The sequence below is a fragment of the Salvelinus alpinus genome, chromosome 21 (genome assembly GCF_045679555.1).
Source record: "Salvelinus alpinus chromosome 21, SLU_Salpinus.1, whole genome shotgun sequence".
Lineage (NCBI taxonomy): Eukaryota > Metazoa > Chordata > Actinopteri > Salmoniformes > Salmonidae > Salvelinus > Salvelinus alpinus.
Genome location: NC_092106.1, coordinates 36,959,856 through 36,984,938, shown reverse-complemented (window position 1 = coordinate 36,984,938; position 25,083 = coordinate 36,959,856). Strand labels below are relative to the sequence as shown.

Here is a 25,083-nt window from a genome sequence, read left to right as displayed (position 1 = left end):
CCTTCATACAGATAACAACTATTCATTTCCGACTAATTTAAAATGAAATTTTGTTTAAAGTGTTGCCCTTTCTTAAAAAAGCCATACAAAGATGGTTAAAATTTTAGTTTTATCAACGAGAAATTATAGAACGAATATTACAACAAATATACTGATTCATAAAAAACATTATTTTTATTATATTTATTTATTTTTATTTAACCTTTATTTAAAGGGTGGCAGGTAGCCTAGTGGTTAGAGCGTTGGGCCAGTAACCGAAAGGTTGCTAGATTGAAATCCCCGAGCTGACAAGGTAAAAACAAGGCAGTTAACCCTGCCCCTGAACAAGGCAGTTAACCCACAGTTCCTAGGCCAGCATTGTACATAAGAATTTGTTCTTAGAACAAATTCTTATTTACAATGACGGCCAAACCCGGACGACGCTGGGCCAATTGTGCGCCACTCTATGGGATTCCCAATCACGTCCGGATGTGATTCAGCCTAGATTCGATCAAGGGACTGTAGTGACACCTCTTGCACTGAGATGCAGTGCCTTAAACCGCTGCGCGATTCGGGAGCCCTTTAGTCTTTATGGATAAAACATATTTTTTTATTATATTTATTAATGATATTATGAATAGAAATGGAGGAGTGATGTCACATATGCAGTTATCGAAAATATTTGGGAATATCTGCTCAATCCAAATTTACAACCAACTGATTGCAGCACTACCACAACAATGGAGGAGACAAGTGGAAAAGGGAGAAGTAGGGAACTTGTTTACCTGCCATATGTTAAAGTTCCAAATTGGCTGAAAGGAACTGGCATAAATAGAAAAATATACCAGTTTCATTCAAAAATGTTGACAGCTGCACCATACAGGTTGCAAAATAAATGGGAGGAGATTTTCAATGTACCAATTCCATGGCATATGGTTCTGAACTGGTACAAAAAAACAACACTTAATTCAAGACTTCGTTTTTCTTAGCTCTCTAGATTTTGCTGCGAAGAGACAGAATCTATAGATAATTTATTCTCGTATTGCCCCTATGTAGCTTGTTCTGGTTTAGCAATGGTTAAAAAACAATCACAGCATGCACTTAAAAGGAATCTTACAAATAGCAGTGTTGGGCGATTTGGAAAGCCATAGTCAGTCAAATAATATAATAATACTTGTGAGAAACTTTATCTTTAGCTCACAATCTGTGGATAATATACGATTAGAAAGGTTAAATGTTATAAAACATCACAGCACAATTGTGAAAATATATGGCACGTGGAAACCAAACGAGGGCGGTCTATGGTGATAGGTGGGATGGGCTGAGAGTGGCTGAGGGTTGAGATTAAAGAGTTTATGTTTGGTAATGTATTATTGTTATGTGACTGCTTTATATAAAAATTACTTGTGTTGTGCACAAAGTAGATGTCCTAACCGGCTTGCCAAAACTATAGTCCCTCCCTGCTCTCCTTCTCCATCTATCCCTCCCCCTATCTCCCACCAAGCCTTCTCTTCCTTTGCCCCCTCTCATTCCCTGTTTTTGTGTGGGGGATATAAAGCCATTGAAAGCACCAACTGGCTTTCTGAATAGGAGTAATTGACTTCAACACTCTGACAATATAGTTTTTTGGAGAGTTGTGTTGAAGTGGCCAACGTGGCAGTTGGGCTTGGTGTTTGTTTGTTTTCTATTTCTGAACCTATTCATGAGATGATAACGTGAGAATGTGTGTGTCCATGTGTGTCCTAGTGCAGTGTGTTGTTTAGGCGTGTGTGACTTTATTTGGAATGTCTGTTTAGGTGTAACCTGTAAGTGGGCATGTACATCATTGTGTGTATTAGCCCTTAGTACTGTTAGCATTGCTCCTTTCTCGTATTTGGTGATCATGCCATTAAGTGTGGATTTCTCAGCCCCTGCTGCTAGTTCCCGGGCAGTGGAAAGTTTGTTCTCTAAATCATCTGAACCCGATCACATTGGTAAGCCCCATGGTTAAGCAGTTTGTCTTCAAAGGCACAACGCAAGACCTCTTGACATCACCTTACCTTATTTTTACCCTTCCGCCCTCCTCTCTCTCTCTCCCCCTCTCTTTCCCCTCTCTCTGTATCTCTCTCTCTCTCTTTTCTTCTTATCTCTTCTCTTCCCTCTCTTTTCTTTCTTCTCAATTCAATTCAATTCAATTTGCTTTATTGGCATGACGTAACAATGTACATATTGCCAAAGCTTATTTTGGATATTTACAATATAAAAATTTGAATCAAAATTGTCAACGGGACAACAGTAACAACAATAACCAAGGGTCAAAATAACCATACATTGAACAATAACAATAAACATACAGTAGAGTACATGTGCAGGTTGATTGGTTTGTCAGACACTGTCCCTCAACTTATGGCAGGCAGCTGTACCAACCCACAGCTCTCTGTGTCCTCGGACAACAGGACTGGTAGCCTACTCTCATCAGAGAGGACTTTGAATTCTTGAATAAGGGTTTCAAATTTGTGGAAATGACACTCTCTAATTGTTTTATATTTTTGACATTTTGTCAGGAAATGCAGCTCCGTCTCTGTCTCCCCCTGCCACTCCACCCTTCTCCCTCTTTTCTTTCTTCTCTCTCTATCTCTCTCTCTCTTCTTTCTCTTTCTCTCTCTTCTTTCTTCTCTCTCTCTCTTCTTTCTCTTTCTATCTCTCTCTCTCATCTTTCTTCTCTCTCTTCTCTCTCTCTCATCTTTCTTCTCTCTCTTCTCTCTCTCTCATCTTTCTTCTCTATCTCTCTCTCCTTTCTCTCTCTCTCCTTTCTTCTCGATCTTCTATCTCTCTCTCTCTTCTTTCTTCTCTCTCTTCTTTCTCTCTCCTTCTCTCTCTATCTCTCTCTCATCTTTCTTCTCTCTCTATCTCTCTCTCTTCTTTCTTCTCTCTCTCTCTCCTTTTTTTCATTCTTCTCTCTTTTCTTTCCCTCTCTCTTTTCTTCCTTCTCTCTCTCCTTCCTTCTCACTCTCTTCTTTCTTCTCTCTCTCTTCTTTCTTCTCTCTCTTTTCTTCTCTCTTTTCATTTCTCTCTCTCTCTCTCTTTCTCTCTCTCTATTCTGAATGGATGGATTTTTTCTGACTGGGGGTATTTGTGGTAGAGTTGAAATGTTCCTAATAATATTAAAAAGCTGTCTTTCTGGCTTTGATGGTGGTGGCAGGAGTCGGACAGCAGGGTACAGGACATGCAGTATCTAACCACGTTACCAGACTATGGACACAAATGAATTTCCAGCGCTTAAACCCTTCTGCCCTATAGGCTTGTATTAAGTGTCCTACGTGAACATGATGAATATAACAACAACAACATACATTACATCGGTAGATTACAGTGAACTATGCAACGGCTTTAATTTGGAAACGCAATGCACAGACATTGAGTATGCACAATGTCTATAGGAGTCGACTGCACATATACTGTAGACAGAGACATACATACATGTGTATATACATTTGTGCCTACAGTGAGATCTGAGGCAGAAGCAGGGAGCTACTGTATATGGAGCGTTATGTAGCAGCTAATTAAGACTTCATTAACTTAAAATCACAGAGATTATTGTAATGATGTGGGTTATGCATTATAATACTCGCCCAGGCAAAAGCCTGACGTAGGGACAAGGTCCAGGTACTGCTGCTCTCTCTCTCCCATCGCTGTCTCACTTTGCGCTCTCTCAACTCTGTCTCTTCCCCTCTCCCTCTCTCTCCCTCTATCTGTCCCTCTCTGTTTTATGTATCGAATCCTGTGACATTTGTGGTTAATTCCAGGCTGTAATTGAAAAGCAGGCGTGTAAGCGGTGACTTTGGCTATTAAAAGCAGCACTTCTCCATGGTGCTCAACACTAATTGTACTGCAGAGAGAGACAGAGTGATAGAGACAGAGTGACAGAGTGACAGAGTGACAGGGACAGAGTGACAGGGACAGAGTGACAGAGACAGAGTGACAGAGACAGAGTGACAGAGACAGGTTGACAGAGACAGAGACAAGAGTGAGAGTTCACAAACATAAACAGACCCCACACAGCCCAACGACAGCAACACAGTTAGACCCAACCAAATCATGAGAAAACAAAAAGATAATTGCTTGACACATTGGAAAGAATTTGCAAAAAAACAGAGCAAACTAGAATGCTATTTGGCCCTAAACAGAGAGTACACAGTAGCAGAATACCTGACCACTGTAACTGACCCAAACCTAAGGAACGCTTTGACTATGTACGTGCAAACTTGGTGAGCATAGCCTTGCTATTGATAAAGGTCGCTGTAGGCAGACCTGGCTCTCAAGAGAAGACAGGCTATGTGCACACTGCCCACAAAATGAGGTGGAAACTGAGCTGCACTTCCTAACCTCCTGCCAAATGTATGACCATATTAGAGACACACATTTACATCAGATTACACAGACCCACAAAGAATTAGAAAACAAATCCAATTTTGATAAACTACCATACAGTATTTACTGTGTGAAATACAGTGTGTGTGTGCCATCACAGCAGCACGATTTGTGACCTGTTGCCACAAGAAAAGGGCAACCAGTGAAGAACAAACACCTCCGTAAATACAACTCATATTTATGTTTATTTATTTTCCCTTTTGTACTTTAACTAGTTGCACATCATTTGCACATCATTACAACACTGTATATAGACAAATGTCTTTATTCTTTTTGGAACTTTTGTGAGTAATGTTAATTTTTTTATTTTTATTTCACTTTTGTTTATTATCTATTTCACTTGCTTTGGCCATGTAAACATATTTTCCCATGCCAATAAAGCCCTTTGAATTGAATTGAATTGAGAGAGAGTGAGTGAGTGAGAGAAAAAGAATGAGAAAGAGAGGTAACTATGGAAAGAGAGCAGGATGGAGAGAGAGAGAGAGCAGGGGGACCAACTAAACACAGAATTAATTACAACTAACCTTGAGCATTCAGTGGTCCCATGGGACGAACAGAATGGCTGTGTGTGTGAGGGTTGTAAGTGGGGCTTGCTGTAGCTGGTTAATCATTGCAGAAATAGATAAAAGTGGTGTTAATATGTAAGTGCTCCCTCATTTTCTCTCTGCTTCATGAAAAATGTCAAGATACGCTTAAAATGGTGTGTGTGTGTGTGTGTGTGTGTGTGTGTGTGTGTGTGTGTGTGTGTGTGTGTGTGTGTGTGTGTGTGTGTGTGTGTGTGTGTGTGTGTGGTGGGGGGGGGGGGGGGGGGTGGCTTCATCAGTAGAGTAGAGGTGTATTTATCTTCATTATAGTGAACAGTAAAGAGTCCTCGTGGTTCAAGTGTTAATGTCACATTCACCAGTACAGTGAAATGCCTTTCCTGCAAACTCAAAACACAACAATGCAATACTCAATAACAATGTATTACTAGAAAACCACACACCAGAAATAAGAATAGGAAATATAAAATACACAATAAAGTAAGTAAGTAAGCATACTATATACAGGAAATATTAAAAAAGTCAGTTTCAATGCCAGATTTACATGTGCAAAGGTACTGGAGAGATGGAGGTAGATACTGTACAGTCGTGGCCAAAAGTTTTGAGAATGACACAAATATTAATACTATTTAATAATATTTCCATAAAGTTTGCTGCTTCAGTGTCTGTCACGCCCTGACCACAAATGATGGAGTGAGTGTTTGTGTGAGTGTTGGAGGGACAGTGTGTGTGAGTGTGTAGGGCCTGTGAGTGTGCATAGATGTACTAAAAGGTCAATACCAATACAAGGTTAATTCAGATAGTCCATGTAGCTATTTAGTTAGCTATTTGTCAGTTGTATTGCTTGAAGGTAGAAGCTGTTCAAGAGCCTGTTGGTGTCAGACCTGATGTACCAGTACCGCTTGCTGTGCGGCAGCAGAGAAAATAGACTATGGCTTGGGTGGTTGGTGTCTTTGACGATTTTCAGGGCCGTCCTTCCACACCGCCTGATATAGATGTCCTTGATGGCAGGGAGCTCATCCCCAGTGATGTTCTGGGCTGTCCACGCAACCCTCTGTAATGCCATGCCATCGAGGGCGGTGCTATTGTCATACCAAGCAGTGATGCAGCCAGTCAATATGCTCTCAATGATACAGCTGTAGAACCTTTTCAGGATTTGAGGGCCCTTGCCAAACCTTTTCAACCCCATGAGGGGATAGAGGCACTGTCGCGTCTTCTTTACGACTGTGCCTGTGTGTTTGAACCATTTTAAGTCCTTAGTGATTTGGACACAGAGGAACTTGGAGCTGTCTACCTGCTCCACTGCCGCCCCGTCGATATGGATGGGGAGTGCTAACCCCCCCATTTCCTGTAGTCCACGATCAGCTCTTTGGTCTTGTTGAGGGAGAGGTTGTTGCTCCGGCACCACACAGCCAGGTCACTGATCTCCTCCCTGTAGGCTGACTCATCGTCACTGGTGCTCATACCTATCACATCGTGTCGTCAGCGGACTTGATAATGGTGTTGGAATCGTGAGTGTCCCACAGTCATGGGTGAACAGGGAGTACAGGAGGGGACTAAGCACACACCCCTGTGTTAAGCTTCAGCTTGACGGAGGTGATGTTGCCTACCCTCACCACCTGAGGTTGTTCCTTCAGTAAGTCCAAGATACAGTTGCAGAGGGTGTGTGCGTGTGTGTAATCAAGCCTACCACTGTAGAGTCGTCTACAATCTTGATGATTGAGTTGGAGGCGTGCATGGCCACGCAGTCGTGGGTGAACAGGGAGTACAGGAGAGGGCTGACAATGCACCCTTGTGGAGCCCCAGTGTTGAGGATCAGCGGGGTGGAGATGTTGTTACCTACCCTCACCACCTGGGGGCGGCCCGTCAGGAAGTCCAGGACAAATTCGCAGAGGGCGGGGTCGAGACCCAGGGTCTCAAGCTTAATGATGAGTTTGGAGGGTACTATAGTGTTAACTTCTCTAGGATATGTGGGACGCTAACATCCCACTTGGCCAAAAGCCAGTAAAAATGCAGAGCGCCAAATTCAAATATATTACTATAAAAATCAAACTTTCATGAAATCACACATGAAAGACACCAAATTAAAGCTACACTTGTTGTGAATCCAGCCAACATGTCTGATTTCAAAAAGGATTTACGGCGAAAGCACACCAAACGATTATGTTAGGTCAGTACATAGCCACAGAAAAACACAGCCATTTTTCCAGCCAAAGAGAGGAGTAACAAAAAGCAGAAATAGAGATAAAATTAATCACTAACCTTTGATGATCTTCATCAGATGACACTCATAGGACTTCATGTTACACAATACATGTATGTTTTTTCGGTAAAGTTCATATTTATATCCAAAAATCTGAGTTTAGGCGGGACGCTACTGTCTCACTTGGCAAAAAGCCAGAGCAAATGCAGAGCGCCAAATTCAAATTAATTACTATAAAAATTACTATAAAAATCAAACTTTCATTAAATCACACATGAAAGATACCAAATTAAAGCTACACTGGTTGTGAATCCAGCCAACATGTCAGAATTCAAATAGGCTTTTCTGTGAAAGCAAACGTTTTTTTGGTAAAGTTCATATTTATATCCAAAAATCTGAGTTTAGGCGGGACGCTACTGTCTCACTTGGCAAAAAGCCAGAGCAAATGCAGAGCGCCAAATTCAAATTAATTACTATAAAAATTACTATAAAAATCTAACTTTCATTAAATCACACATGAAAGATACCAAATTAAAGCTACACTGGTTGTGAATCCAGCCAACATGTCAGAATTCAAATAGGCTTTTCTGCGAAAGCAAACGATGCTATTATCTGAGTTAGCACCATTGTAAACAAAGAGAGATGAGCATATTTCAACTCTGCAGGCACGACACAAAACGCAGAAATAAAAATATAATTCATGCCTTACCTTTGACGAGCTTCTGTTGTTGGCACTCCAATATGTCCCATAAACATCACAAATGGTCCTTTTGTTCGATTAATTCCGTCGATAAATATCCAAAATGTCCATTTATTTGGCGTGTTTGATCCAGAAAAACACCGCTTCCAACTTGCTCAAACGTGACTACAAAATATTTCAAAGGTTACCTGTAAACTTTGCCAAATAATTTCAAACTACATTTGTAATACAACTTTAGGTATTTTTTAACATTAATAATCGATAAAATTGAAGACGGGATGATCTGTGTTCAATACAGGATTAAAACAATCTGTAGCATGCTTTCTGGTCATGCGTCTCTATCTAACAGGACACTTCAAGTGACTTTGATTCAAAATGGCCATACTTCTTCATTACACAAAGGAAAAACCCTCAACTAATTTCTGAAGACTGTTGACATCCAGTGGAAGCGGTGGGAACTGCAAGAAGGTCAATTAGAAATCTGTATTCCCAATGAAAATCCATTGAAAAGAGAGTGACCTCAAAAAAAAAGAAATCTGAATGTTTGTCCTCGGGGTTTCGCCTGCTAAATAAGTTCTGTTATACTCACAGACATGATTCAAACAGTTTTAGAAACTTCAGAGTGTTTTCTATCCAATTATACTAACAATATGCATTTCTTATCTTCTGGGGATGAGTAGCTGGCAGTTGAATTTGGGTATGCTTTTCATCCAAACGTGAAAATGCTGCCCCCTATCCTAGAGAAGTTAAATGCTGAGCTGTAATCAATGAACAGCATTCTTATATAGGTATTCCTCTTGTCCAGATGGTTAGGACAGTGTGCAGTGTGATTGCTATTGCGTCGTCTGTGGACCTATTGGGGCGGTAAGCAAATTGGAGTGGGTCTAGGGTGTCAGGTAGGGTGGAGGTGATATGGTCCTTGACTAGTCTCTCAAAGCACTTCATGATGACGGAAGTGAGTGCTACGGGGCGGTAGTCATTTAGCTTAGTTACCTTAACTTTCTTGGGAACAGGAACAATGGTGGCCCTCTTGAAGCAGACTGGGATAAGGATTGATTGAATATGTCCGTAAACACACCAGCCAGCTGGTCTGCGCATGCTCTGAGGACGCGGCCGGGGATGCCGTCTGGGCCTGCAGCCTTGCGAGGGTTAACACGTTTAAATGTTTTACTCACGTCTATGTGTGTCAGTATTCAGGGGTTAAAGTTTTCCGTCAATGCGACAGATTTCCTTCATGTGGATTCTGGAGAGGTCGTTTTATTTTAGATCAGTGTACATCTCTGGGGGATATGTCTGTTCCACCAAATATGTTCCCAAATACATGTATTCTCAAATATTCGATTTTCTCGGTTACGCTGTGTGCACTGAACTGACATGCATGATTGTTGCTGGCCCTTCCATGTTCAGATGAAGGGAATTAAATAGTTTATAATGCGCACCACCGCGGCGCTCAAGTCAAACAGCGGTGTGCAATTCAAATTCTATCTTTTATCACACAGGATGTAACTTTCCTGTGCTACTATTTTTTGCCTTATAATGTTGTTATCAAAATTTAATCAGACAACTTCATAGTAGAATAGTTGACCTATTCAGCTTGTTGTTGTGTGTTTTATGCAAGAACATTTTCCTCTGGAGGCACAAGTTTCGAGAGCCGTAGGGTGAGAGACAAGTAGTCAATGCAGACTTTTTAAAGTAGTTTTGAACTTTTCTTTAAGGGAGGGGATCCCAGTTTTCAATTGCTACCATGTTTATTTCTATACCCCCTCAATTGCTACCATGTTTATTTCTATACCCCCTCAATTGCTTGTGTGGCATCGTTTTTACAAATGCAGTTACAGCCATAGATTCAAGCTGTGCAACAGAGCTCTTAAAGGGCAATGACATACGTTGTAATAAAGCCCCAAAACGTTGGAGAGGGAATAATAACTAATTATAATTTATATACACTACCAGTCAAACATTTGGACACACACTACCTCATTTGAGAGTTTTCTTTATTTTTACTATTTTCTCATTCAAGGTTTATTTAATTTTTTTAAAGGATTTTTCTTTATTTTTTTATTATTTTCTACATTGTAGAATAATAGTGAAGACATCATAACTATAAATAACACATATGGAATCATGTAGTAACCAAGAAAGTATTCAACAAATCAAAATATATTTTATATTTGACATTCTTCAAAGTAGCCACCCTTTGCCTTGATGACAGCTTTGCACGCTCTTGGCATTCTCTCAACCAGTTGAGAGATCTCACACACCAGTTTGTGTGTGTGTGTGTGTGTGTGTGTGTGTGTGTGTGTGTGTGTGTGTGTGTGTGTGTGTGTGTGTGTGTGTGTGTGTGTGTGTGTGTGTGTGTGTGTGTGTGTGTGTGTGTGCGTGTGTGCGTGCGTGCGTGCGTGCGTGCGTGCGTGCGTGCGTGCGTGCGTGCGTGTGTGCGTGCGTGCGTGCGAAGTGCTTACAGTAAGCTGCATCTCCGCTCAGAATGTACTGAAGGGCATTTAAGTGGTTTTAAGGGTGGGTGTGTGTGTGTGTGTGTTCCATTAGAGTTTTTCTGGTTGTAAAAGCAGTTGTCCACTTCCCACATCTTATCACACAACGTCCTCATTACTCTCCATGTTGGACACAGTACACACTAATAGGTCTCATCATGTTAGGGTGTGTCTTACAATCTCAAGTATGCCTGAAAGCTTAACTAACTACTCTTATTGTAAATATCTCATGAGTCTCTCTGTTGTAATGTATGAGATCTAATGGAGGAGCAGAGAGCTCGATGCTGAAGATGTGTTGAGCAGTGGAGTCTTGGTTGGAGTGGCATTCATTCTAAATGGGTGCATAGTTCTAATGTACTGTGGGCCAGTCAGCATCACTTATGTCACAGCCAGGGTTTGAATATGGATGTTTGTTTACTGAAGGGAGAAATCGGCCACTTAGAGAGCAGCCAAGTCTAGTTTGTCAGATAATGAACACACAGCCACGGGACGCTATTTACACACACATACTCAACAGAGTGGTTAAGTGCAGAAATGACGTCAGGTTTGGTGAAATGAACCACTCCATCCCTGGGCTGTAGAAAATGTATCATATGTTAAACGTGTTGAGTGTGGTCTTGATACACACAGAGCTGTTGGAGATGTGTGAACATTGACCAGAACATTGGCTTGGCTTTTGTTTGGGCTTTTACTATGTGTTGGGCACTTAACGGTGTATGTATATGAAGTATACAGCATTTCACTTTTATTCTTAGGAGGTCCAGATATGGAAATATTGACCACACATGCATGTATGTTGATGTAAACGTTAAATGGTTGACCAGAGGACTGTTTTGTAAGGAGTATTTTGAGGTCAACCACACTTCTCTTATTGGCTCTTTCTATGTGACCGTTGACTTCATGTATTTGTATTTAAAATATATTGAGATTGTGAGTTAAACATTTGTCAGTTTAGCTTAACCAAAATAGTTTTTTCTTTATGCATTTGTTAACTTATTAAAAACATGGAAACAACCTAATGTTCTCCACCCCCCTCTGTCTGCCCCTGTAGAAGCCGATGTGAACGTTGACTAGATGTTAGAACTGAAGTTAAACAACCTAATGTTCTCCACCCCCCTCTGTCCGCCCCTGTAGAAGCCGATGTGAACGTTGACTAGATGTTAGAACTGAAGTTAAACAACCTAATGTTCTCCACCCCCCTCTGTCCGCCCCTGTAGAAGCCGATGTGAACGTTGACTAGATGTTAGAACTGAAGTTAAACAACCTAATGTTCTCCACCCCCCTCTGTCCGCCCCTGTAGAAGCCGATGTGAACGTTGACTAGATGTTAGAACTGAAGTTAAACAACCTAATGTTCTCCACCCCCCTCTGTCCGCCCCTGTAGAAGCCGATGTGAACGTTGACTAGATGTTAGAACTGAAGTTAAACAACCTAATGTTCTCCACCCCCCTCTGTCCGCCCCTGTAGAAGCCGATGTGAACGTTGACTAGATGTTAGAACTGAAGTTAAACAACCTAATGTTCTCCACCCCCCTCTGTCCGCCCCTGTAGAAGCCGATGTGAACGTTGACTAGATGTTAGAACTGAAGTTAAACAACCTAATGTTCTCCACCCCCCTCTGTCCGCCCCTGTAGAAGCCGATGTGAACGTTGACTAGATGTTAGAACTGAAGTTAAACAACCTAATGTTCTTCCACCCCCCTCTGTCCGCCCCTGTAGAAGCCGATGTGAACGTTGACTAGATGTTAGAACTGAAGTTAAACAACCTAATGTTCTTCCACCCCCCTCTGTCTGCCCCTGTAGAAGCCGATGTGAACGTTGACTAGATGTTAGAACTGAAGTTAAACAACCTAGGCCTAACTTTTATCTATCCCTCTCTCCACCCCTCTAGGTATCATCTACACCACAGACACTCTGGACCGCGAGACAAAGGACTCCTATTGGCTGACGGTGTACGCTACAGACCACGGGGTGGTGCCCCAATTCGCCATCATGGAGGTGTACATCCAGGTAGAGGATGTCAACGACAACGCCCCCCTGACCTCTGACCCTGTCTACCACCCCGTCGTCATGGAGAACTCTCCCAAGGACCTGTCGGTTATTCAGATTCAAGCCCAGGACCCGGACGCCACGGGGGGAGCAGAGAGACTGAGCTACAGGATAGCTAGTGGGAACCCACAGAACTTCTTCACCATCAATACCAAGACCGGTGAGTGGGGAGGGGGAGATGGTGTGTGTAGAGTGTGGGGGGAGGGGGAGATGGTGTGTGTAGAGTGTGGGGGGAAGGGATGATTGTGTATGTGTGTGAGAGCACAGAGACTGAGTTACAAGATAGCTAGCTACAGTTGTTCTTCACCATCAATACCACCATCAATGGTGATGGGTTTGTATGCAGTGTGTGTAGTAGTGTGTGAGGTGTGTCAGGTTAGTGAGTGTCTGGGTGTCTCATCTGGTTAAATAGGGCTCTGCTGATGTTGGCTGGCCCTGCAGGACATGTCTTTGGCTGGGGACTTGTGTATCCTTGAAGTGGGTGTGTTTTCTCCCATCTGCACCAGGGGGAGGGGGAGGTGTTTTTTGTCTCTGCTTCAATTTTAATTACAGGTTTTAATCTGTGAGAATCTGTAAGTGTGTGTCTATCGAATTCTTTGTGTGAATATGAATGTGTCTGCTCTTTGTGTGTGTGTCTCTTTCTCCTGTCTGTTTGTCTGTCTGTCCTGTCTGTCTGTCCTGTCCATCTGTCTTCTATGTTGCTGAGAGTAATTCTGGGAAACTTCTTATTCACACACATAGCTGATCAGTGTGTGGTCCCGGACAACATGACCGGGAAGATTTAAATTGACCAGAAACATACACATTGGGGGCGTAACTCATTAGGGCATCCACCCACGGTGCTCAGAATGACAGACATGACATTTACATAATGATAATGCATCTTAACAGAACATGCAACTCCTGTAATGAAGCAGACAATTAAAAAAATTAACATTTGCCAAAATGCAATTCACGGGAAAACACCATTCTAAACAGAGCACCTGGGAAAACACCATTCTAAACAGAGCACCTGGAAAACACCATTCTAAACAGAGCACCTGGGAAAACACCATTCTAAACAGAGCACCTGGGATAACACCATTCTAAACAGAGCACCTGGGGAAACACCATTCTAAACAGAGCACCTGGAAAACACCATTCTAAACAGAGCACCTGGAAAACACCATTCTAAACAGAGCACCTGGGAAAACACCATTCTAAACAGAGCATCTGGGAAAACACCATTCTAAACAGAGCACCTGGAAAACACCATTCTAAACAGAGCACCTGGAAAACACCATTCTAAACAGAGCACCTGGAAAACACCATTCTAAACAGAGCACCTGGGATAACACCATTCTAAACAGAGCACCTGGCATAACACCATTCTAAACAGAGCACCTGGGATAACACCATTCTAAACAGAGCACCTGGGGAAACACCATTCTAAACAGAGCACCTGGGATAACACCATTCTAAACAGAGCACCTGGAAAACACCATTCTAAACAGAGCACCTGGAAAACACCATTCTAAACAGAGCACCTGGGAAAACACCATTCTAAACAGAGCACCTGGGAAAACACCATTCTAAACAGAGCACCTGGGAAAACACCATTCTAAACAGAGCACCTGGATAACACCATTCTAAACAGAGCACCTGGATAACACCATTCTAAACAGAGCACCTGGAAAACACCATTCTAAACAGAGCACCTGGGAAAACACCATTCTAAACAGAGCACCTGGGAAAACACCATTCTAAACAGAGCACCTGGGAAAACACCATTCTAAACAGAGCACCTGGGAAAACACCATTCTAAACAGAGCACCTGGATAACACCATTCTAAACAGAGCACCTGATGCGAGCAGTTCCATATGTGACAGAGATAAACATCTTTGTTAGAAACTTAGAAAGAGGAGGAATCTAAAGATACAACAACTAGGATGGGTTTCTAATATGACTAGGATTGCGCCTTTGGCTTCTGGACATCAAAATAAAGTTGATATGAAAACCAATAGAACAGGAGATAAATTCTGGTTTCAATGGCGTGTGTGTGTGTCTCTTTCTCCTGTCTGTCCTGTCTGTCTGTCAGGAGATAAATTCTGGTTTCAATGGCATATAAGGAAGTCTTTATAAAATGATCGCCTCCATGTTTCAATGGTAGGATTTTGCCTAGGCTACTTTGAAGCAAGGTAAGACATGCCTCATAATATGAAGTAAAAACGTTCAGGTTTCAAACAATTAAGTATCAGTTTTCAAAATACATACTGCCCTCAGCTCACATTGCAAAGTGGGGGGTGACACACCTATGCACTTCAACAGCGAATAGGAGGCGTGCTTCAAAATGATAGCTATTTTTAAAAGGAACCGTGGTGTTTGTGTGTATGTGTGTGTGTTGGAGCGTCAGGCTGATCAGATGTGTGTAGCCGAGAGCAGCAGCTCCCAATATAGAACCCTGACAGGATGAAACACACAGCCTCAGAGAGACAACAGCAGCACATCTGAGAACCAGGAACGTCCACTGGGACACACACACACACACATCCACTGGGACACACACACACATCCACTGGGACACATACACACACACACACATCCACTGGGACACATACACACACACACACATCCACTGGGACACACACACACACACACACATCCACTGGGACACACACACACACATACACACACACACACACACACACACACACACACACACACAAACACACACACACACACACACACACACACACACACACACACACACACACACACACACACACACACACCCATCCACTGGGACACACACACAGATCCACTGGGACACACACACACACACACACATCCACTGGGACACACACACACACATCCACTGGGACACACATACACACACACATCCACTGGGACACACACACACACACACACACACATCCACTGGGACACACACACAGACATCCACTGGGACACACAAACACACATCCCCTGGGACACATAAACACACAGACACACACATGCAAAAATAGATATAGAGAGGGGAGTAGAGAGAGAGGATGAAGAAAAAGTGAGTGGGTGGTTGAGAGGAAAAGAGAGAGAGACTGACAATTTTCATCACACATATTATACTTGTCAGCTGTGAGCTAATTGGAGCCAGCTATATTTGTCTTTCATTTAGGTCAGAATCCTTTGCTTACAGTTTTATAAGTCTAGATTGATTGTAGAGCATCTGTGTAAACACATACACCCTCTCTTCTAACCCCTTACCACACGTTCTCTTCTAACCCTAACCACACCCTCTCTTCTAACCCTAACCACACCCTCCCTTCTAACCCTATCCACACCCTCTCCTCCCTCTCTTCTAACCCTAACCACACCCTCTCTTCCCTCTTTTCTAACCCTAACCACACCCTCTCTTCTAACCCTAACCACACCCTCCCTTCTAACCCTATCCACACCCTCTCTTCCCTCTCTTCTAATCCTAACCACACCCTCTCTTCCCTCTTTTCTAACCCTAACCACACCCTCTCTTCTAACCCTATCCACACCCTCTCTTCCCTCTCTTCTAATCCTAACCACACCCTCTCTTCCCTCTTTTCTAACCCTAACCACACCCTCTCTTCTAACCCTAACCACACCCTCCCTTCTAACCCTATCCACACCCTCTCTTCTAATCCTAACCACACCCTCTCTTCTAACCCTAACCACACCCTCTCTTCTAACCCTATCCACATCCTCTCTTCCCTCTCTTCTAACCCTAACCACACCCTCTCTTCCCTCTCTTCTAACCCTAACCACACCCTCTCCTCCCTCTCTTCTAACCCTAACCACACCCTCTCTTCCCTCTCTTCTAATCCTAACCACACCCTCTCCTCCCTCTCTTCTAACCCCTTACCACACCCTCTCTTCTAACCCTAACCACAATTTCCCTTCTAACCCTATCCACACCCTCTCTTCCCTCTCTTCTAACCCTAACCACACCTTCTCTTCTAACCCTAACCACACCCCCTCCTCCCTCTCTTCTAACCCTAACCACAACCACACCTTCTCTTCCCTTTCTTCTAACCCTAACCACATCCTCTCTTCCCTCTCTTCTAACCCTAACCACACCCTCTCCTTCTTCTCTTCCCTCTCTTATTTGATTTGATTCTTAGGCTACAAATCAAATCAAACCAAATGTATTTATAGCTGATATCTCAAAGTGATGTACAGAAACCCAGCTTAAAACCCCAAACAGCAAGCAATGCAGGTGTAGAAGCACAGTGGCTAGGAAAAACTCCCTAGAAAGGCCAAAACCTAGGAAGAAACCTAGAGAGGGACCAGGCTATGAGGGGTGGCCAGTCCTCTTCTGGCTGTGCCGGGTGGAGATTATAACAGAACATGGCCAAGATGTTCAAATGTTCATAAATGACCAGCATGGTCAAATAATAATAATCACAGTAGTTGTCGAGGGTGCAGCAAGTCAGCACGTCAGGAGTAAATGTCAGTTGGCTTTTCATAGCCGATCATTAAGAGTATCTCTACCGCTCCTGGCGGTAGCACGTCCGGTGAACAGGTCAGGGTTCCATAGCCGCAGGCAAAACAGTTGAAACTGGAGCAGCAGCACGGCCAGGTGGACTGGGGACAACAAGGAGTCATCATGCCAGGTAGTTCTGAGGCATGGTCCTAGGGCTCAGGTCCTCCGAGAGAGAGAAAAAAAGAAAGAGAGAAAGAGAGAATTAGAGAGAGCATACTTAAATTCACACAGGACACCGGATAAGACAGAAGAAGTACTCCAGATATAACAAACTGACCCTAGCCCCCCGACACATAAACTACTGCAGCATAAATACTGGAGGCTGAGCCGGAGGGGTCAGGAGACACTGTGACCCCATCCAATGATACCCCCGGACAGGGCCAAACAGGCAGGCTATAACCCCACCCACCTTTGCCAAATCACAGACCCCACACCACTAAAGGGATATCTTCAACCACCAACTTACCATCCTGAGACAAGGCCGAGTATAGCCCACAAAGATCTCCGCCGCGGCACAACCCAAGGGGGGGGGGGGGGGGGGGCGCCAACCCAGACAGGAAGATCACGTCGGTGACTCAACCCCATCAAGTGACGCACCCCTCCTAGAGACGGCATGGAAGAGCACCAGTAAGCCAGTGACTCAGCCCCTGTAATAGGGTTAGAGGCAGAGAATCCCAGTGGAGAGAAGGGAACCGGCCAGGCAGAGACAGCAAGGGCCGGTTCGTTGCTCCATAGCCTTTCCGTTCACCTTCACACTCCTGGGCCAGACTACACTCAATCATATGACCCACTGAAGAGATGAGTCTTCAGTAAAGACTTAAAGGTTGAGACCGAGTCTGCGTCTCTCACATGGGTAAGCAGACCATTCCATAAAAATTGAGCTCTATAGGAGAAAGCCCTGCCTCCAGCTGTTTACTTAGAAATTCTAGGGACAATTAGGAGGCCTGCGTCTTGTGACCGTAGCGTACGTGTAGGTATGTACGGCAGGACCAAATCGGAAAGATAGGTAGGAGCAAGCCCATGTAATGCTTTTTTACACCTTTCTCTTTCTCCATTTTGTTTCTCCCTCCCTCCCTCTGCCTCCCTCCCTCTCCCTCACTCCCTCTTTATATTCTACTTCATTATTGCTCTTTTCTCATTCTTGATTCTGCTGTACCGCTCTCCTTCTCTATGTCAATGTTTGTCTCTCTCTCTCTCTCCATCTCTCACTCTCTCCCCCTTCCCCTGTATGATGTTGAATATTTTAAATGTCCTTTATGAAATGTTGATGATGGAGTCTACAGTGCATCCATCCACAGTCATTCTCCCAGATTTACTGTGTGGAACAGAGACACTCTCAGTAGCTCTCTGTATGCCTGAACACGCACACACGCATGATGCTAGAAGTGAACATACATCTGCCTGCTGACTTGCGCCCTTTCCCCTACATTGGTAGCTATCACAATGCTATATATAGCGTTTAAGCTAATCCATAGCTAGTACAGTATATGAAGAAACACAATACATAGTGCTAAGCTGTCATTTAGCTAGCCCCTTTGTTCATGTTTAGATAATGGAATACCAGCAGATGATGCTAAGATAACTGCTGAAAGTGACCTTGGTGTTATCACTGTACCCATACACAATGCAATGGTGGTGATATATACTGTATCATTGTATTGAAATGTCTCGAGCATTCATCATGTATTGATGAACTGTTTTTCTCAGTCCCTCATTCTCCCTGCGGACAGATATGTGTAACGCCCGTCTGACTCGAGTCACACATTTGATGACTTGAGACTTGACTTGATAGAAGATAAAACAACTTGAGACTTGACTTCGACTTGGAGACTCGGGACTTGATTTAGACTTGGGACTGATGACTTGAAATGACCTGGCCAGATTTGGGAACGTTTTCTCATTGTGTGGCACAGAGTACCCGTGGATTAGGCTACTCTCCACACAGCCAAGACTGTATCACAATGTCAATCAACACAGGTCAGGTGACCTACAGTAGTGCAGTGAGACGGTTTTGAGGGGTCACGAGTGTGAAAGGGAATGGGAAAAATTCAGAAAATATTCATACATATTTTAATAGGCTAGATTTAGCCTACCATTTGTATTTTATATTTATACCTTTGTTTATTCAATCTGGTTACTAACATAGGTTAACAGCATTGCACCAAAGTATTGTAATCTGTGATTCAGAGCCCAAAAGTTGTGTGTCTTGACTGTTGATCAATGACCAGTCATCAGCATTGGTGTGCAAAGGTGGTCGCACATAGCCAGCTTAGTGACCAGAAAGCACTTGAATAATTTTCTCCGGTTTGCATGGCAAAAACACAGTATTCTACCTACCTTAATATTATCCATATAAAATTCAGTTTAGCAATCTGCTACTGACTCATCTTTCCCAGAACAATAGGCTGGTGATGTCACTAATCATTTTCCAAATTCAGATAGGCCTCGTTTGGCTGGGTTCTAATTCCTTACTGTACCTCAGTAGTGGTACTGGCTATATGTCTTAACCTTTCACGAGCCTCTACCCCGGGTCTGGGATCACCCCCCACCCCCCCCCACACACTGATTAGCATAGCTAGCATAGCTTCACAAGTAGATAGTAGCATCTAAATATCATTAAATCACAAGTCCAAGACACCAGATGAAAGATACAGATCTTGTGAATAAAGCCACCATTTCAGATTTTTAAAATGTTTTACAGGGAAGACACAATATGTAAATCTATTAGCTAAACACGTTAGCAAAATACACCACTTTTCTAACTCCATCAGTTTCTTACTCCTTCAGGTGCTATCACCAATTCGGCTAAACTAAGATATTGATAGCCAATAACCTATAAAAAACCTCTTCAGATGACAGTCTGATAACATATTTATGGTATAGGATAGGTGTTGTTAGAAAAAAGTGCATATTTCAGGTAGAAATCACAGTTTACAATTGCACCGACCATCACAAATCGACTAGAATTACTAGATAGAGCAACGTGTATGACCAATTTACTCATCATAAAACATTTCATAAAAATAGACAAAGCATAGCAATGGAAAGACCCAGTTCTTGTGATTTCAGACCATATTTCAGATTTTCTAAGCGTTTTTCAGCGAAAACACAATAAATCGATAAGTTAGCATACCACATGTGCAAACGTTACCAGAGCATCGATTCCAGCCAAAGAGCGCTATAACGTAATCACCGCCAAAATATATTAATTTTTTCACTAACCTTCTCAGAATTCTTCCGATGACACTCCTGTAACATCATTTTACAACATACATATACAGTTTGTTCGAAAAGGTGCATATTTAGCCATACAAAACCGTGGTTACACAATAAAAATACTAGGAAATCAAGCCTCAATATGTCTGACGTCATCTATCAGAGTGATCTAGTTTAATTGAAAGCTAATCATATACTTGACTAAAAAATACAGGGTTGACAGGAATCGAAAGACAAATTAGTTCTTAATGCAATCGCTGATTTACATTTTTTTAATTATCCTTACTTTTCAATACAGGTTGCGCCAAGCGAAGCTATAGCAAACAAGATGGCGACATAAACGTTTAACATTTATCGACAGAAACACGATTTATCATCATAAATTGTTCTTACTGTGAGCCGTTCTTCCATCAGAATCTTGGGCAAAGAATCCTTTCTTGGGTCTAATCGTCTTTTGGTCGAAAGCTGTCCTCTTGCCATGTGGAAATGCCCACTGCGTTCGGCATGAACTGGAAACGTGCCCAGCTGTTCAAAGTGCGTCAGAAATAAATGGGTCAAAATCGCACTAAACGGATATAAATTGCTATAAAACGGTTTAAATTAACTACCTTATGATGTTTTTAACACCTCTAACGAGTAAAAACATGACCGGAGAAATATTACTGGCTAAACAAACGCTTGGAAGGAGGCGAGTCCGACGTCCTCCGTGCGCAAGAGGCAGGCAGCAAAGGGATGCTACTTCCGGTATTTGCTCTTTTATGCAGCCCCTGATTGCGCAATCGATACCATTCAAAGCGTCATCACGTACTGACATCCAGGGGAAGACGTAAGCAGTGTCCGTATCCTCATAGCAATAACAGTGGCCTTTAAACTGACTCCAGATCAGGGGCCAAAATGTGTGAAATCTGACTCCATGTCAGGGAAATTGCTCTAGAATTTGTTCTGTTCCACTCAGAGACAAAATTCCAACGCCTATAGAAACTGGAGACTGTTTTCTATCCAATAATAGTAATAATATGCATATTGTACGAGCAAGAATTTAGTAGGAAGCCGTTTAATCTGTAATGCAATTATGCTAATGAGAAAACAGCACCCCCTGTAGTCGCAAGAAGTTTTAAGCTGTAACATCACACTACCTTCAATACTTATGGGATGAAGATGTAACATATTCTGCCGAATGAGTAGCGATATTTGTGAAGAAGAAAAAGGCTACTGACAGATAATGGTTTCCATCTGACCCTGAAACCCTGCTGTATACAGGTAGGCCATCTGACCCTGAAACCCTGCTGTATACAGGTAGGCCATCTGACCCTGAAACCCTGCTGTATACAGGTAGGCCATCTGACCTTGAAACCCTGCTGCGTACAGGTAGGCCATCTGACCCTGAAACCCTGCTGTGTACAGGTAGGCCATATGACCCTGAAACCCTGCTGCGTACAGGTAGACCATATGACCCTGAAACGCTGCTGCGTACAGGTAGGCCATATGACCCTGAAACCCTGCTGCGTACAGGTAGGCCATATGACCCTGAAACCCTGCTGCATACAGGTAGGCCATATGACCCTGAAACCCTGCTGCGTACAGGTAGACCATATGACCCTGAAACCCTGCTGCGTACAGGTAGACCATATGACCCTGAAACCCTGCTGCGTACAGGTAGGTCATCTGACCCTGAAACCCTGCTGCGTACAGGTAGGCCATATGACCCTGAAACCCTGCTGCGTACAGGTAGGCCATATGACCCTGAAACCCTGCTGCATACAGGTAGGCCATCTGACCCTGAAACCCTGCTGCATACAGGTAGGCCATCTGACCCTGAAACCCTGCTGCATACAGGTTGGCCATCTGACCCTGAAACCCTGCTGCATACAGGTTGGCCATATGACCCTGAAACCCTGCTGCGTACAGGTAGGCCATATGACCCTGAAACCCTGCTGCATACAGGTTGGCCATCTGACCCTGAAACCCTGCTGCATACAGGTAGGCCATCTGACCCTGAAACCCTGCTGCATACAGGTAGGCCATATGACCCTGAAACCCTGCTGCATACAGGTAGGCCATATGACCCTGAAACCCTGCTGCATACAGGTAGGCCATATGACCCTGAAACCCTGCTGCATACAGGTAGGCCATCTGACCCTGAAACCCTGCTGCATACAGGTAGACCATATAACCCTGAAACCCTGCTGCATACAGGTAGGCCATCTGACCCTGAAACCCTGCTGCGTACAGGTAGGCCATCTGACCCTGAAACCCTGCTGCATACAGGTAGACCATATAACCCTGAAACCCTGCTGCATACAGGTAGGCCATCTGACCCTGAAACCCTGCTGCGTACAGGTAGGCCATCTGACCCTGAAACCCTGCTGCATACAGGTAGACCATATGACCCTGAAACCCTGCTGCGTACAGGTAGGCCATCTGACCCTGAAACCCTGCTGCGTACAGGTAGGCCATCTGACCCTGAAACCCTGCTGCATACAGGTAGGCCATCTGACCCTGAAACCCTGCTGCATACAGGTTGGCCATCTGACCCTGAAACCCTGCTGCGTACAGGTAGACCATATGACCCTGAAACCCTGCTGCGTACAGGTTGGCCATATGACCCTGAAACCCTGCTGCGTACAGGTAGACCATCTGACCCTGAAACCCTGCTGCATACAGGTAGGCAATCTGACCCTGAAACCCTGCTGCATACAGGTTGGCCATATGACCCTGAAACCCTGCTACGTACAGGTAGACCATCTGACCCTGAAACCCTGCTGCGTACAGGTTGGCCATATGACCCTGAAACCCTGCTGCATACAGGTAGACCATCTGACCCTGAAACCCTGCTGCATACAGGTAGGACTCCAGAGAAGTTAAAATATGACATGATATCGCTAATTCATATGGACTGTTAACATGAATGACTTTCAGCTCAAAATGAAGGTGAAAAATGTTGGTATTTTGCTCTTTGAAAGTGCTTCACCTTTGCACGTGTGCATGTGCGTGCACGGGGGTCGCAAGCTTTGAACCACTCTTTTGTGGTTCGCGGGTCAAAAAGTTTCACTGAGCTAGAGAACAGATTGCTCATTTGCTGAACAGCAGTAGAATCGGTGCAGCGCAAACGTCAAAATGTAGGGAGAGATGATTGCCGTAAATTAATATGCAGCTCCAAAAATAGTTTAGTGATCAAGAATATTAACTGTTTACTTTGCAAGCTCACCAGCAATGGGCATCAAGCAACAATTACTAGCATAGGCCTACCGGTCTTTTAGTATGTCAAAATTGCTTGAAATTGTCAATTGAGTTATGACGCTTGCAGTTGGAATTTGTTGTTAAAATATATTATTACATTATCAAAATGTGTTGTAGACAATATAATGAAAAGGGCTGTCTGGAAGCCACAATAAATAGACACAGATTGTGTGACCTTGGCGCTATAGTTCGGCTCCCGAGTGGCGCAGTGGTCTAAGATACTGCATTTCAGTGCAAGAGGCATCACTGCAGTACCTGGTTCAAATCCAGGCTGTATCACATTTGGCTGTGATTGGTAGTCCCATAGGTTGGTGCACAATTGACCCAGCGTTGGCTGGGGTAGGCCGTCATTGTAAATAAGAATGTGTTCTTAACTGGCTTGCCTAGTTAAATAAAGGTTATATCTGCATTAAGGATAGTTCTAAGATATTGAGCATCAGTTTTCACATCACATATCTCAGAGCTGTTTTGTAGTGAATCATTTTTTCATAACCCATTAAGGTACTCACCTTAAACGGTACCTAAAGTACAGAGTATCAAAAAGCTGAGACATTTGTAAATTTGTTTTTCTTTTGTGGGGGGGGGGGGGTACAATAGCAGATAGAACCTTATGGCTCTGAAATGTCAATCTGGGTTCAACCTTAAGGCTCTGACACTTCTGAATTAGAATCCGTTTTTAAGAAGACTGTAGCTATTTGAATACATACATGATAGAATAGCACTATTTTACCAAAACAGAGTCAGAACACATCATCAAATACATTAAGAAATTGATTATGATCATTGGACAAATTACTGTCATCACTGAACAACGATGTGACATCATTTACTCAAACATTTCTGACAGTGTTGTTTTTTGTTGTTGCTCACGTGCCGTTACTGCTGGCTAGACTAGCCTAGACCATACTTAGAGGGAGGTGAAACTGATTGGTCCGTCTTTATCTGTTCAGGCTTGTGATTGGATTGCAGATAGAACCTTATAGTTCAAATATGTTCATGCAGATAGAATTTTCTAGTTGTTAATTTTGTTAACTTAAAATGTACTTTAAAAAATATATAACTTTGCAGACATATGAAGAACCATCTAAATATCTATTATATGTAACTTACACATTTTTGACAAAAATGTCAGATAAAACCTCTTGATTTGTATTTGAACAAGTCATTGCATGTATATTTTTATTTTTACTTAACTTGGAAAAACTCAACTTGACTTGACTTGCTCTTAGAATGAACGACTTGGACTTGAACCGTTCTACTTGGGACTTGACTTGAGATTTGGACCTTGCTTGTGACTTGAATAATAGTGACTTAGTCCCACCTCTGATAATCACCCCTTTAGACCAACCAATATGCCAATATTCCAATGCAACATGTAAAGTGTTGGTCCCATGTTTCATGAGTTGAAATCAAAGATCCCAGTAATGTTCCATACACACAAAAAGCATATTTCTCACAAATGTTGTGCACAAATGTTTTTCCTTTGCCAAGATAATCCATCCACCTGACAGGTGTGGCATTTCAAGAAGATGATTAAACAGCATGCTCATTACACAGGTGCACCTTGTGCCCGGGACAATAAAAGGCCACTCACTATAAAATGTGCAGTTTTGTCACACAACACAATGCCACAGATGTCTCAAGTTTTGAGGGAGCATGCAATTGGCATGCTGACTGCAGGAATGTCCACCAGAGCTGTTGTCAGAGAATTTAATGTTAATTTTTCTACCATAAGCCGCCTCCAATGTTGTTTTAGAGAATT

The 25,083-nt window shown here is 43.1% G+C and overlaps 1 protein-coding gene across 5 annotated transcripts in view; it reads left to right on the top strand.

The window, feature by feature from the left end:
* The window catches only part of LOC139548310 (protocadherin Fat 3-like), a 333,023-nt gene that overhangs the window by 201,640 nt on the left and 106,300 nt on the right, over positions 1 to 25,083 (top strand). For all 5 annotated transcript variants that reach the window (XM_071357916.1, XM_071357913.1, XM_071357914.1 and 2 more), the window contains exon 3: positions 12,215 to 12,532. In XM_071357916.1, the coding sequence (XP_071214017.1) occupies positions 12,215 to 12,532 (318 nt within the window). The remainder of the gene's footprint in view (positions 1 to 12,214; positions 12,533 to 25,083) is intronic.